The 12,696-nt window shown below is 38.8% G+C and overlaps 2 protein-coding genes across 5 annotated transcripts; both read right to left on the bottom strand.

Annotated features, from left to right (window-relative positions):
• Positions 1 to 1,218: 1,218 nt before the first annotated feature.
• Positions 1,219 to 2,835, bottom strand: RB195_008306 (uncharacterized protein; the record flags this gene model as incomplete). Of its 2 annotated transcripts, XM_064194738.1 has the most annotated exons (4): positions 1,219 to 1,261; positions 1,827 to 1,897; positions 1,962 to 1,983; positions 2,039 to 2,835. In XM_064194738.1, 4 exons carry the CDS (start codon positions 2,833 to 2,835, stop codon positions 1,219 to 1,221), a joined length of 933 nt encoding a protein of 310 aa, XP_064045882.1. The 2 variants fall into 2 exon arrangements, with proteins under 2 accessions (XP_064045882.1, XP_064045883.1); XM_064194737.1 differs by lacking the exon at positions 1,962 to 1,983 and having other exon boundaries at positions 2,062 to 2,835.
• Positions 2,836 to 5,264: 2,429 nt separating this feature from the next.
• On the bottom strand, positions 5,265 to 11,884 carry RB195_008305 (uncharacterized protein; the record flags this gene model as incomplete). Of its 3 annotated transcripts, XM_064194736.1 has the most annotated exons (18): positions 5,265 to 5,369; positions 5,989 to 6,090; positions 6,234 to 6,364; positions 6,433 to 6,529; positions 6,957 to 7,079; positions 7,133 to 7,225; positions 7,289 to 7,360; positions 7,992 to 8,080; positions 8,541 to 8,672; positions 9,032 to 9,149; positions 9,206 to 9,348; positions 9,405 to 9,503; positions 9,694 to 9,854; positions 10,536 to 10,607; positions 10,722 to 10,789; positions 10,860 to 11,029; positions 11,232 to 11,330; positions 11,821 to 11,884. In XM_064194736.1, 18 exons carry the CDS (start codon positions 11,882 to 11,884, stop codon positions 5,265 to 5,267), a joined length of 1,938 nt encoding a protein of 645 aa, XP_064045880.1. The 3 variants fall into 3 exon arrangements, with proteins under 3 accessions (XP_064045880.1, XP_013293379.2, XP_064045881.1); XM_064194735.1 differs by lacking the exons at positions 5,265 to 5,369; positions 5,989 to 6,090; positions 6,234 to 6,364; ... (3 more) ...; positions 7,289 to 7,360; positions 7,992 to 8,080 and having other exon boundaries at positions 8,533 to 8,672; XM_013437925.2 differs by lacking the exons at positions 8,541 to 8,672; positions 9,032 to 9,149; positions 9,206 to 9,348; ... (5 more) ...; positions 11,232 to 11,330; positions 11,821 to 11,884 and having other exon boundaries at positions 7,992 to 8,057.
• Positions 11,885 to 12,696: the final 812 nt, after the last annotated feature.

The following is a 12,696-nucleotide window of genomic DNA, read 5'->3' as shown; positions in this document are numbered from 1 at the left end:
CTGCTTAAGACATGACAAAAAATTAAGTGAACTATTGAAGTCTAACCAGGATCGAAGCGCAACAAATTTTGCAGTGTTTTGTTCCGAACAATGATAATTATTTGAACAGAAATCAGATTCCATTCCGCAGGTGGAAAATTTGCAGAACTGTTGCAATCATCAAATGACTGATGCAGACAATAACGAAAGAACAAAGATAACATTTTCTGTGGAAAAGAAACCTTAGGAAACGAATTCGATAGTGATTGCGCGTAGATTCGAGCAACTGGGGTGCGAATACGTGGAGGAGGTAATCGCCGTTTGAGATTTGGGGCAGTGGGTTTCCCAAAACAGAGACGCCACCTGTCTGAAAGCTTATAAAACCACGATAATTGCACAATTTCGCAATGTTTTCTATCAAAACCCCTTATATGTCGCTCTAAATTACCGGCGGCTAGTGGAAATTCAGGTCATATGGAACGGTTAACTATCTGACACCTAACTTAACAACTACCAAGTGAAATTACATAAACAACCGAAAAAGTAAAAAGAAACGTTACGAATGTTATCCGAAAAAGCGCTTGAAACCGAATCATGTTATTGTGGAAACATAACGCAGTTAAAAGTTTGTCGTGAGATAAAATTTGTGAAGTACTTCACAAGTTCTATGCACGCAGAATTAAAAACGTTTAAAATCGAAAATAGATATGAAATGCGAACAAATACTATTGCAAATCCTTCATCTATCATTATTATGACGAACTAATCACTAGATATCATTTATAAAAAGATAAAAAGTAAAAAATGGCATGTTAACCACACGCAATTTAAAACTTCAAAGGAAAAAAAACTACGGAGTAAGTTAAAAGGAACAGAGTTATTATGCAAAAATGTAAACCTAGAGAAGTGAATAGAATATGAACGTGCGAACAAATTATGGACAAATGAAAGAAACAGAACAAAAAATAAATGCCGGGTGTCACATCGATCGATTAACCGAGTCAGCCATAATATAAATGAGTTGCTGCAAGAGTTTCTGTCATTATCAATCCAATTTATGGCATTACTCAGTTATTTGCTAAACAAATTAAAAAAGAAATTCTGACGTAATTACCAAGTTACATCATTTCATATGAAATATTTGTGTTAAACGAATAAAGCTTAGTGGTTGGAAAATTTTGAAATGAATGTGCACCCACCTTCATAAAGTTTGAGATGATACTCTGAATAGGAGAACAATCATAAGCTGTGCACTGAGAACGATGCATAAATGTAAATGAACCTGAAAAAATGTCTCCAATCGGAAATAATTTTATTTGGAAACTATTATTCGAGCGAAAGCTTCTCAACTCTCCTTAAAGCGGAATAACAACATCAGCAGAAAAAAAAAACAAAAAGAAGAAAGAACAAGTACCATTCCCTATATCTGTACTCATGATATTATTAAATCTGGAAAAGAGAGGAAATTATTCAAAACTAGGCACGAAAATATAGGCTATTCTAAGAGTATCCAGCTGAGGATCCTCAAAATTCCAGAAAAATTGTAGGCAGTCAACAATAACAAAAGATAATTACTCCAAGGGATCTGCAATGCGCTTGGAAGAACTTCATACGGGTAACTCCAACAAAAAAAATACTTGACGCTGATTTTATATGGATCGGGAACTTTTGTCGGTCAGGATATTGTTGGTTAGGATACCATAATGAATCCGCTACGACTCATTTCTTTTTCAAACATACAGACAAAGAGATGGACAGACTTATACGAATACACACGTATTTCCACTCGAAACAAAACAAATCAAAAGAAAAGGGACAAAAAAGACGAAACCATATCAAATTGTTACCTGCAAACACAATCTTGATCTACTCTGCCTAAGAAAACATCGAAAAAACATAAGTTTGAGCCAAAAAAAACCTGCAAATTGGAAAAAAAAAGGATAGGAATTCCCTTAAATGCAAAGATTAATAGGACTTCTTACCCTCTTGCGAATAAATAGATCTCTAAAGTGAGAGATCGCGATCGAAGTTTTTGAAGTCGTCAAAGAAACTTTTTGACGAAGGACTGGAACTGCATTTCACTTCCGGATTTTCTTCGTCCTGTTGCATGGAAGAATTGAGCAGTCCCTTCAGTATACAGTCAAGTAATTCATTGTGGAACGTAATCTCTTCCTCATTAAGCGAATCAACGATGAGATTGGGCTTCTTTTCGTCTTTCTGCTGGGGGTTATTTCGAAAAGTAAGTTCATCAACATCGGTAAATACGTAAGAATCCGATGGAGACAGAAAAGCACGAAGTGCTGCACCCTTCTCAGTTTTTATCATCATTTTAAACGTTCCCGATCGATTCTCCGTTGAGATCGAGGACGTCACTCCCGGAATCGAAGTCACTGCGATCAATGTTTGACCAAAAAATCGTTGCAAAGATCGCAGTTCATGAATCTCCACATAAGCGTGAACATCCCTCTTTACGTCTCGTATATCACTAAGCAGTGCGTGGATCATATCGTCCAACGATGCTTCCTCCTCCAGAAGACTATCACACTCTTCCCGCAGCGATTCCACATAGTCATCTCCACTTAGAACTCCGTCCGGAACAAAACGAAACGTATTCCTTCGCACTCTCTCCATTAATCCGACTCCTTGAAGAACGTTCACCACGTCGTATAGGCGTCGCTTTGGGACACTCAAAAATGCAGCTGCATCCTTTAAATCCAAGACACCGCCATGTTGATTGGTCAGGTTCACGAACTTCTCGGCGACGACTTTCAGCGATCCTGGTGCTAACGATCGAGGGGAATTCGTCGAGAACTTCATGTTTACACGTGATTGCCGCGCAACCATAACGGAAGCCATCGCGACGAGTATCGTAGTCGATGTATCGCTGTGGGACCAACGCAGGAAGTAATTCAGTGTGCAGATAATGCGTATGCAGGTGCGGTTTAGAACGTCAATGAAATAAGTCAGTAATTAATAAATGGAAGTGCTGATCACACAAAACGAGAAGTTATCGGCTGTAAATCTTTTATCTGCGTCATCCGAGTGTAATATAACTGGGAGCTATGTGTCCCGAACGTGGAGGTGCACATTCTTGTCCACAGGTTTGCTCTCTCGGTTGCCATTGATTTCTCCAGAGCAATAACCACTCACCATCTACCTTGCTCCAATCGAACCCGCTTTCTGATCGTCCGCACAAGAAAAGTGGCGGTGATTATGTGTGAAGTCCTATTTACTCAGAAAAGCGAGTGAATAGTCACCTTTTCCTATATTTGCTTCATTTCCCTCGCTTCACGCTACTACATCATCATTTTATTATTACTTTGAGTTACTCACACTTTAAGTTATCTTTGAGTCTCAGTTACTTTGAGTTCTTTGCAAAGGTCCATTTTCTTGTTGTTGTGATGATACAAGACCACAAATCCTTAACAACATACGTTTCAGTCACCATAGCTAATAGATCGAAAATCTACACCAAACAATTCGATAACGCTGATATCAACATAGTTTTCTTTGCAAAGGTGAATGTGAAGATACGAGAGTACTTGGCTATTTTCTAACAAGAGTAAATCATCTATTATATTGGATAGGCTTCAATGAAAGTAACCAGTTTCTGACAGCTATCCACATCACTGTTCTCTTTTTTTTGATTTATAAGTGTAATCTTATTTAGTCAGGAAAGCGAGTGAATCATTTTCCCACATTTGCTTCACTTCTCTCGCTTCACCCTTGCTCAAAATTTGTTCCGCTTTCATTTCACACATACACTTCACACTTGCTATAGTCACATAGTCGGGTCAAAACGACTTGAACATCGGTGGAGTTGTGTTGCGCTCGAAGCGGGTTGGTGGAGCTAGCGGTTGAGATCGAGGTGGGACCAAAGCTACCTTCACCCAGACTGCAGTGATGAATGGCGCTGGCGACCTCTATGCCAACCGCTACGCTCCATCGTGCCGCTTACACAGCTGCACCGTGGTTCAAGTCGTTTCGACCCGACTGTATACTCTACTCCCACACTCTCTAAGGATAAGGCTATCCTAATTGGAAGTGTTTAAGTCTGTATCAAATGTATTCAGGTGGTGGCGTGAGCAAACTTGCTTAATTAACCTCCATAATCTGGGGGAACGGTAAAGAGGGTCCCGGCGGATTCTTCGTGAATGCCTCCGAGACATAACGTGCCCAGTGGATATGCCGGCGGATACGCGAACATTTCTCGACGAGGTCACGCTGCAATCGTTTATGAAGACGCAGACAACCGCCATAGATGTCCTTCCTACCACGAACGCAGAAAACTGCTCAGTTTCAAGGAAATATGCAAAGCGAGTAGTGAGCTGTCGAAATGACCGAATAAGTCAAAAATAATAGCGTTAGATAGAAGTACATGGGATTTTGTATGGTGTCTAATAAAGAACGGCAGTGAGTTTGTCTTTATATCACCTTCAGAAAGTCTAGAAATCTTACCAAATTTGAACTCTTTTCTTCCTGTAAGTTCCCGGAAGTCAGAGATACAGAAGGTCCCTCTGTCCAGAAATAAGTTAGGCTACAAAAAGCTTGGGAGTTACAGGATAACGTTAATTCATATTACTTTTGAGTGACTTTTGAGAGCTGGCATCTTTATCTCAAACTTCACGTGAGGATTTCTCTTGCTTCTGGTACGATTACTAAATTGAGATCACCTCACGTTAAAAAATAGCAGGAATGTGTCTGATTCTCCAGAACAATTCAACAAATAGTGAATTATATCCTAGCCGATGACGCAGCGTATGATTAGCGGTAGGTAAGCAGAGTCAGTTATTTAGGTGCCAACGAAAGTGAATATCTTTAGGACACGCATCATTGCTAATTGCCCTGACGAGGCATGACCGGGACATGCTGGAAATTCCGCCAGGACCCTCTTTACAGGCACCCCCATAATCTGTACACAAAAATATACAGAAGTATCATCTGCGTTAACTGTGATGTGGTCGTGCCGCAAACTCGTCTTTATTTAATCCTGAGTTTATTTTGAGTGGTAGCTCATAGATTTTCAGATCATGTTAAGTTTCATAAAATCAATTATTTATCGGTGACTTTCAAAGGCAGAGCCAACAATTCAATCATGCAACTCAATTCAAACAACAACACGAATATCTTGGCATAGTGTAGAAAATACTCGCTAAAATTTAATGTATAATGATAGATCACATTGAAAATCTATAAAACAGCTCAATAGAGATGATAACAATCAACAACATTGTGACAAATAACAGTGAAAGGACAGAAAAAAGGCGAGTACCTAGAAAAATCAATTATCGTTTCCTTTCATACGTCCATTTCCAAACTCCCGCGCTGTCGACGGTGCCCGGTTTGACCATGACCGGTTGCAACTCGGAATTCTTTGATTTGGCCAAATCCTATCATAAAGAGCTTGATACTGATATTTTTTTTAAATCTGTTTAAACCTAAACAGTTGAGAAGAAGTGAAGCGTAGTATTTTTTCCCCAATGAAATAGAATAATTTGATGTACTTCATTGCTTATCAAAAAAACAGAGATAGGAAAAGGAAAGCATACTGCACAACTACCTTTTGTCAACAATCATTAAAGCAAATTTATACTCAAGCACTGTCTGCATTCAGCTTTACGACTACAATGATCTATTGGAGAGAAAAGAAAGGCAGCGATCGTCTTTTTCTGCGAATAATTCGGCGTTAGCGTGGTTAACCGTGAAATTTACGAGAATTTTCAACTTCTTTAGGTGTTCCTGAGTCCCTCGCGCCGAACATAGCAGAGCCAAGTTCCGATCGACTAGTGTTAAAGATGAGACCGTGTTGAAACCAGTTTTCAGATATTTCTGCTTAGCCTTTTAATTATGAGCAAGTATATCCTTAATACTTTATTGAGGTCACCTAATACCACTCAACTGCCGATGTCACTTAAAGAGGTCATTCCAACTCGATACCACTCAGTGGCGCACTTTATTGGACATATCAATTTACTAAAGAAGACAACTAAATAAATAATAAGATTTCACCTTCTTGAGCTGCAGTTTCGCCACGACAACTTCCAATTCTTTGGCTCTCTTCTGTCTTTTCAACAATTCAGAGTAACGTGCACGACGAAGTCGATCAGCTTTCTTAAAATACGAGAAAAAAGTATGTAATTCCAATTAGAACGTCAAACATAAGCCATAAGTAGAAGAATACAGAAGTACTAGGGAACCGCATACTGAGTAAAGAATAGAAAGAAACGAAATGGAACAGAAAACACAAAACGTACCTTCACATCTTCTTTACTTCTAGCTCCGATCACATTTTTGGTTGCTAGATCTTTCCTCCGCAATCGATTGTATTTTCTAGAGATCAATGACTCATCCGTATCAAAATATTCGGCCAGATCAAATGATCTTGCTGCAAATTCTATGGTTATTTAAAAGGCACCTCTGATGCTCAAAATGTCTGTAACCAGTAATACTTACCTTCTTCATCATTCTCTACAAAAATGGTGTGTTTACTCGCTCCAAGTCCACAACTTGGATCGGCAAAATGCAATTCTGCTTTGAGTTGGTCGATTTTCTAGAAATCTTGGTGTGATCAACTATCTTACACGCGGTATTTTTGTCCTTTTCAAATGAAAATATGCTCTTGGATAATATATGAAACGAGAACGAGTCAGAAAGGAATTACATGTGATTCTGCGTCATTGGACATCAATTACACATACATTAGTCTGGATGTAACGCGGTTTGATGCTATTTGGTGTAAATTTCTGGAAAGGTCTATCTTCTCATAGCATATTCGTGCTAGGAATACCTTTTTTTCTTTTTTTTCTCGTTTCTACTCGCCAATATTTCATTTCAGGAAATGTAAGGTGATGAAGAAAACAGTGATCTCCTCTGTATCTAATCAATACTAAGATCTTTTGCAATGTTATTGCATACCACAACATTCGTCACTACAGATGGAACTCAGGAAAAATTTTTGTTTCGGATACTAGACTTACCTTGTTCTCTTCGTATAACTTATACTTCACATACTCCAGATCTCGAACATCGTTCAATTTCTTTTGCACTTCTGATTCTTCCTCTTGTTTTTTATTTTTCTTCTCAAAGTGCCGCCCGTCATCCTGAACTCTTCCACATACAACACACTCCAATTTCCAATAAATTAAGAGTTCACCTTGACTTCGCTGTTTATCATGTGATGGTGGTACTCATCCTTATTCTTATCCATAGCATATTTGTGCAACTTTTTAAGAGTATCTCTTTTTTCCTGGACGGAGGATCATTAAAAGGAAGGAAAGTGGTAACTGTAAACTGAGATCTCTGTACGTACGTGGTAGTCCTTTGCTCGTGCTTTGTAATCAGCCTTCTTTTCCAGTAGGCCAAGGTGAGCTCGAGATTTTGGCTGCAACAAGAATGATATGAACCATATGACACGTACACATGTAATGTTCCCCCAGACGATCGCAATGCGCGATGTGATACAAGGCAGGGATTGCATGCAAGCGGTTAGAATCCAAGTGAGACCGCTCATCGTTGCAGTTGGTGGTCCCACGTCGATTCCAACCGTCTCCTCCACCGCGCCGCTTCCAGTGCAGCTGCTTACGAGACATGTCATTCTAACCCGAATATACATTGGTTCTCGCCTATGTTGGCTACGAATATGATGATCATACTTATGTGTCTCATATATGTTCTTTAAGCCCCGGTAAACCACGGCTGTTATCGCGTATTATGACTATGTGATGATCGTGCACATGACCTAAGAGAGAATTTGGCACACGTTGTTCACTTGTGTGATAACCGCTCTGCACGGAAATAGCGATTTCATTTAAAAAAATGGCAGTGAGCAGAGAGCCATGGAAATGCTATGGTGCCCATGCTGCTCTATGACAGTAATTTTGTAGTTAGGTATCCAGACCAATATTTGCCGCCTGCATACTGGGTCCCATATGACGAACAAGAATCAACGAATATAACTATATAAAACATTACTAGTAGGGAAATTCATAGTTACAAGAACCAATGAAACATACTTGAGCACGCTCCCTGTGCGGACGTTGACTCGCCAGTTTTTTGCTTATACTCGAGAACGTAGACATCTCGAAAACTTCTTTAGCTCTATCTTAAGAGACAGACGATGAAAATATCGAAAGAATGACCAATGAACATTCAATATGTTTGGAACTTCCACCAAATGAAGAGCACAACAAATGAAATGGTATTTTTTAATTTATACTACTCAACAATAACATTCTCAACAAAATAACAATAACATTATTTGCATTTTGGGAACATTCAAATTATTATAATTATTATTAACATTTATTTATCACTAACTGCAGCTATAATAACACCCGCGGCGTTAATCTACAACTAAAAGAACGCTTGAAAAACGACATGACCAGATATCATCAATACTTGTAATAACAGTAAACAAAATACTAACATAGCCGGATGCATCTATAGAAGACGAAGACAGATCATACTATACTGTTCGCAATCTACACAACCTCAATAATACCATTCAAATCAATCCAACAAGTATTAGATGTAGTAGAAAAGCACTTCATGCCATCATTCACTTGGATCCGGAGACGACGGAGTCGTCTGTGAATATCTTTTATTGCGCCGTGCAAAGTATACTTTGAAGTACTCGTATGAGCCAATCATCACAGCACATGCAGGGGCGATTTTCGCTACTCGCGGCACTACACCTAAAAGTAGTCAGAGTCTGTTGAGATAAACGCTAGCAGAAAACTTATCAACGTCTATTGGAGCAATAGAAAGGTGATGTCCCAAATGTCCATGGAAGTTCCCTGAAACTACGTCTCAAAAAGTGTCCATGCTACCGAAAAGGTGCATTTGATTCTCCAAAACGATCAATGAATCAATGAACAATTCTCACCATTAAAATCACGATAAATCATTATTTTCGACTGGTGTATATTTAGTTGTATGTTGTTCTGACGAATTAGATAATTTGGTAAACAACAATTTGGAATTTGGAAAACTTGAAATGCAAGAGAATACTGCCGTTTTAGCATCCTTACCAATAGAAAAAAAATTAACTAACCAGCAAAAAGTGCTGTCACACCGCCACCGTGTTGCATGATTTCCCGAACGACCTGACTAGCAGGAATCCTACCAGCAGCATTCTCTTCTCCAAGCTTTATTTGAAGATGAGTTTTTAGCTAGGGAAGGACAAGCGTTATGTTGGATCGTTCTTGTGAGTGATTAAGCGACCTACCACATCAAATGGTGTCGTGACAACAGCAGCAAATGATCCTGCTGTGGCTCCGCAGGCAAAAGACGTCACGAACGTTGGTTCCTTCATATTCTTCCAGGTCATCGTATAGCGCTTCAGATATTGATACATTGCCCAGTAGATAGCTAGACAGAACACAAGGTCTAGAGCATTTGCTACTTTTTAAATATAAGACTATTACCTGAAAATGGGATGTCTCGTAGTAATGTGGGCACCCAACCAAGGTAAAATCCCGAGATACCATGATTCGCAACAGTGACTCGCAGCGCTTTACCGATATCTGCAACCAATGAAGATGAAAACTTAAGGACCAGACAGAATCCGCATGGTTCAGCGTTGCCCGTTGCCGAGAACTTATAGAACGCATTTCGGAAACATGTTCAGAGAAAAGAAATGCATTAAACGCACCTCTATTCCAAAGCACTCTTGTTAAAGATAGAATGATACTAAAATTCAGAGCTCAGACTCACCGCGATAATTCATCTGCTCGCTCTGCATTTTCGTTCGAATCATTTCCAGCGGACTGACAATTGTTGCAGCTGTTGCCCGGGCCGTTGCTCCTGCTACCATGGCTGCCGTCCAGTCTGGTGGACAGTATAGATCCGGTGTTAAAGTACGTCGGCAACAAAGTCTAAAACAGTTGCCAAATGAAAATGCGTGAGCTGCGTCGAATGCTGAGAATTAATAGAAATAAAATGACCACATTAATCCACATATTTCGTCCGCCATTATCGTCCGGACCGACACTTCCAAATGAGCCGTTATTGTAAGCAGTATAACGATAGAGACGGTACGGTTATTATAATTTAATTTAACCGCCTTTGTCTATGCGGATGAAGATCAGATAATGCTGGTTGATCAGGCCTTTAACCCCTCCGCTATTGATAAATTAGTATAAAGTTGACGCTGACTTGATAGAAGGGTGGGGTTCCGCAAAGTTATTACATAAAAATTGATGGATTCTGGACACTTTCTTTTATCTTTTGGATAAAAATAATCCATCTATTGGAACCTGTGGAAGTTTCCGAAGATCTGCTGCGTGAAGAAATAGGTTCATGAGTCGCTCTCCTGGCTTATAAGGCCAGCAATTTTCTCCTTGTGCTCAGTGGAAGGACTAGAACTTGGGTTAGCATCAATTTAGTATTAGAACATAGGTTTTTCCTAACGTAATAAATAACAGTTAAATTTTTCGTCCACTTCTAGAAGAACCTTGATAGCTATAAAAAAGGCTATACTAACATCAGCAAGCAGCTTGCTATCGTTCTCAGAGACAGTTTCCTATAGAAAATATGGAGAAATCACAAAAACTCACGTTCGAGTAAAGTGCGAGTACAGCGTGTCATAAAGAGAGTAGTAGAAAACTGTAGCCGGTACAGCCATGACTCTAGAAAACACAATTGCGTTCACCATCAAATACAGTGCGGATTTTCTTATTCCAACATGGGCTGCCAAGCTCAATATTTTTCGTGTAATTATTTCAAAGAAAAAAAAAACATACAGTGTTGGAGATAAACCACTCCACAATGATTTAATACCCTCTTCCCGAGTAATTTTCACAAAGGCATCCTAAAATACACATACTTTGGCCACGAACTATTTTTTCATATTTTAGAAATAGGAAGATATCAACACTCACTATCGTTCCGGAGAAATTCCCAGGTCGTTGGTACCATACACATGGTTGTCGGTTTTCGCATGCAGTACAGAGATGTTCCATCAGCCCATTGTAGAAGTAAAAACATTTCCCTTTAGGAAATGGGTGATGCTGTTGTTGTAGTCTAATTTTGACTACATCCATAGGTGTCACTAAAACGATAAAGAATGAGCACTCCACCTATGTTTCTAAGCTAGAAAATCACTCATTGTCTTAAGAAATAAAGAAAAACAATTTTTGGTTCCTTTTTTGACAAATCCACATAATACATCTTGTGTTCATAAAAGGAATAACAACGAATATTTTCACAAGGTTCAACGATGAGATTTAAAAACTTGTAACGTTACTACCTACTTAACAAAGAAGTAACAATAGCACCCGTGGCTGATGAGACAATTTGCTGAGATATCGAAACGTACGACCCGCGTTTACCACAGCACACCTTTTCAGGACCTGAATAGAACCACTTCAAAACAATCAAGAAGAGCTTAACTGTCACACTTCCAGGGGAGAGTTCATCTACTAGCATGCCTGAGTAAATAAAAGTATGCTTTGTGGTCTAAAACGGCAAGAATAGACTATGTGAAGCGCATCATATGTTAATAATCACATGCTGGTACCATAATGTACATAATACGCTTATATTATTACGTTCCACTGCAAAAAAGCAAAAAAGAAAAACGAAGAGAAAAGAAAAAAAGGACAAAAAGGAATGTACCCACGTTGCACAGTATTTGTACTTTTAACTTGAACAAAAATTGATGAAAAAATAAAGGACGAGTGGGGAAGCGACTGCATGATTTAAACAGAAAACAAAATCCAACAATAAAACGAAATACCAACAAGGAAAACATAGAAAATAAACAAATCTTACAGGATCCAGACTCGAGATTTACTGGAAAATTTCATAAAGAAAATTTGGAAAGAACAGTCAACTACGTACCTTCGGTAGATAAAGCGGTCTGGTGTAATCCATAAGAAGTGGCACTTTTCGTGCCTTCAGGCATTCTGGTACGTTACTGAAACGGAGAATTCTCATAAAAATGATAAACAAGAAGTCCAACTGGAAAATGTGATTAAAAAATAAAAAAGTTGATAGAAGTAGATGAAAATCCTCTGATATCACAAGAATGAACTCTATGATTTGAAAGCATCGAACGTACCATGCAACCAACAGCCTCCCTCAGTTTCTATGCAAATCGTTGACAGAATCTCTCGCAACAATTTCTGAAAATTCTGAATGCCGATACAGTGACAATATGTGCGAAAAAAAAACATATTTTTGCTGCCAATTAACCACATAGAGATGGAAATCTCTTTAAAATGTCTACGAACCCATTAGTGGGCTCCTATGAAGGAAAATGAGATGCGAACTTCTTCACAAAGATAAAACGATGAACAATTATGAACCAATGTAACCGAGTTTATCAGTAAATTAATTCATGAACATTCGAGACCGAAACATCTTTCCGGATCCATTAATCCTTTTTCGAAAAAAAAAACCAAAGATTTCGTGACATTGCAAGTAAGGTGAATGGGAACATTATGAGTAGCGAAAGCATCAGGTCGTGTTTTCAACGTCTCTAGTCAAGAAGGTAGATCGATATCAACAAAAACATCTTCATTAAAAAGAAAACAAAGCCAAGAAGCTCAAACATAACAGGGACAGGAACGAGGACACTTTAACATCACTAGGGAAAAGGAGAACGTAATCCATAACGCAGCATACAACACGTTGGTATGTAGCCAAAAAATTTCTTATTAAGTGAACAACGATGTAATAGATAACAGGTGCATACAAGTCAATATGAAGACCGAA

Source organism: Necator americanus, chromosome III (genome assembly GCF_031761385.1).
Source record: "Necator americanus strain Aroian chromosome III, whole genome shotgun sequence".
Lineage (NCBI taxonomy): Eukaryota > Metazoa > Nematoda > Chromadorea > Rhabditida > Ancylostomatidae > Necator > Necator americanus.
This window is presented reverse-complemented; position numbering and strand designations above follow the sequence as displayed.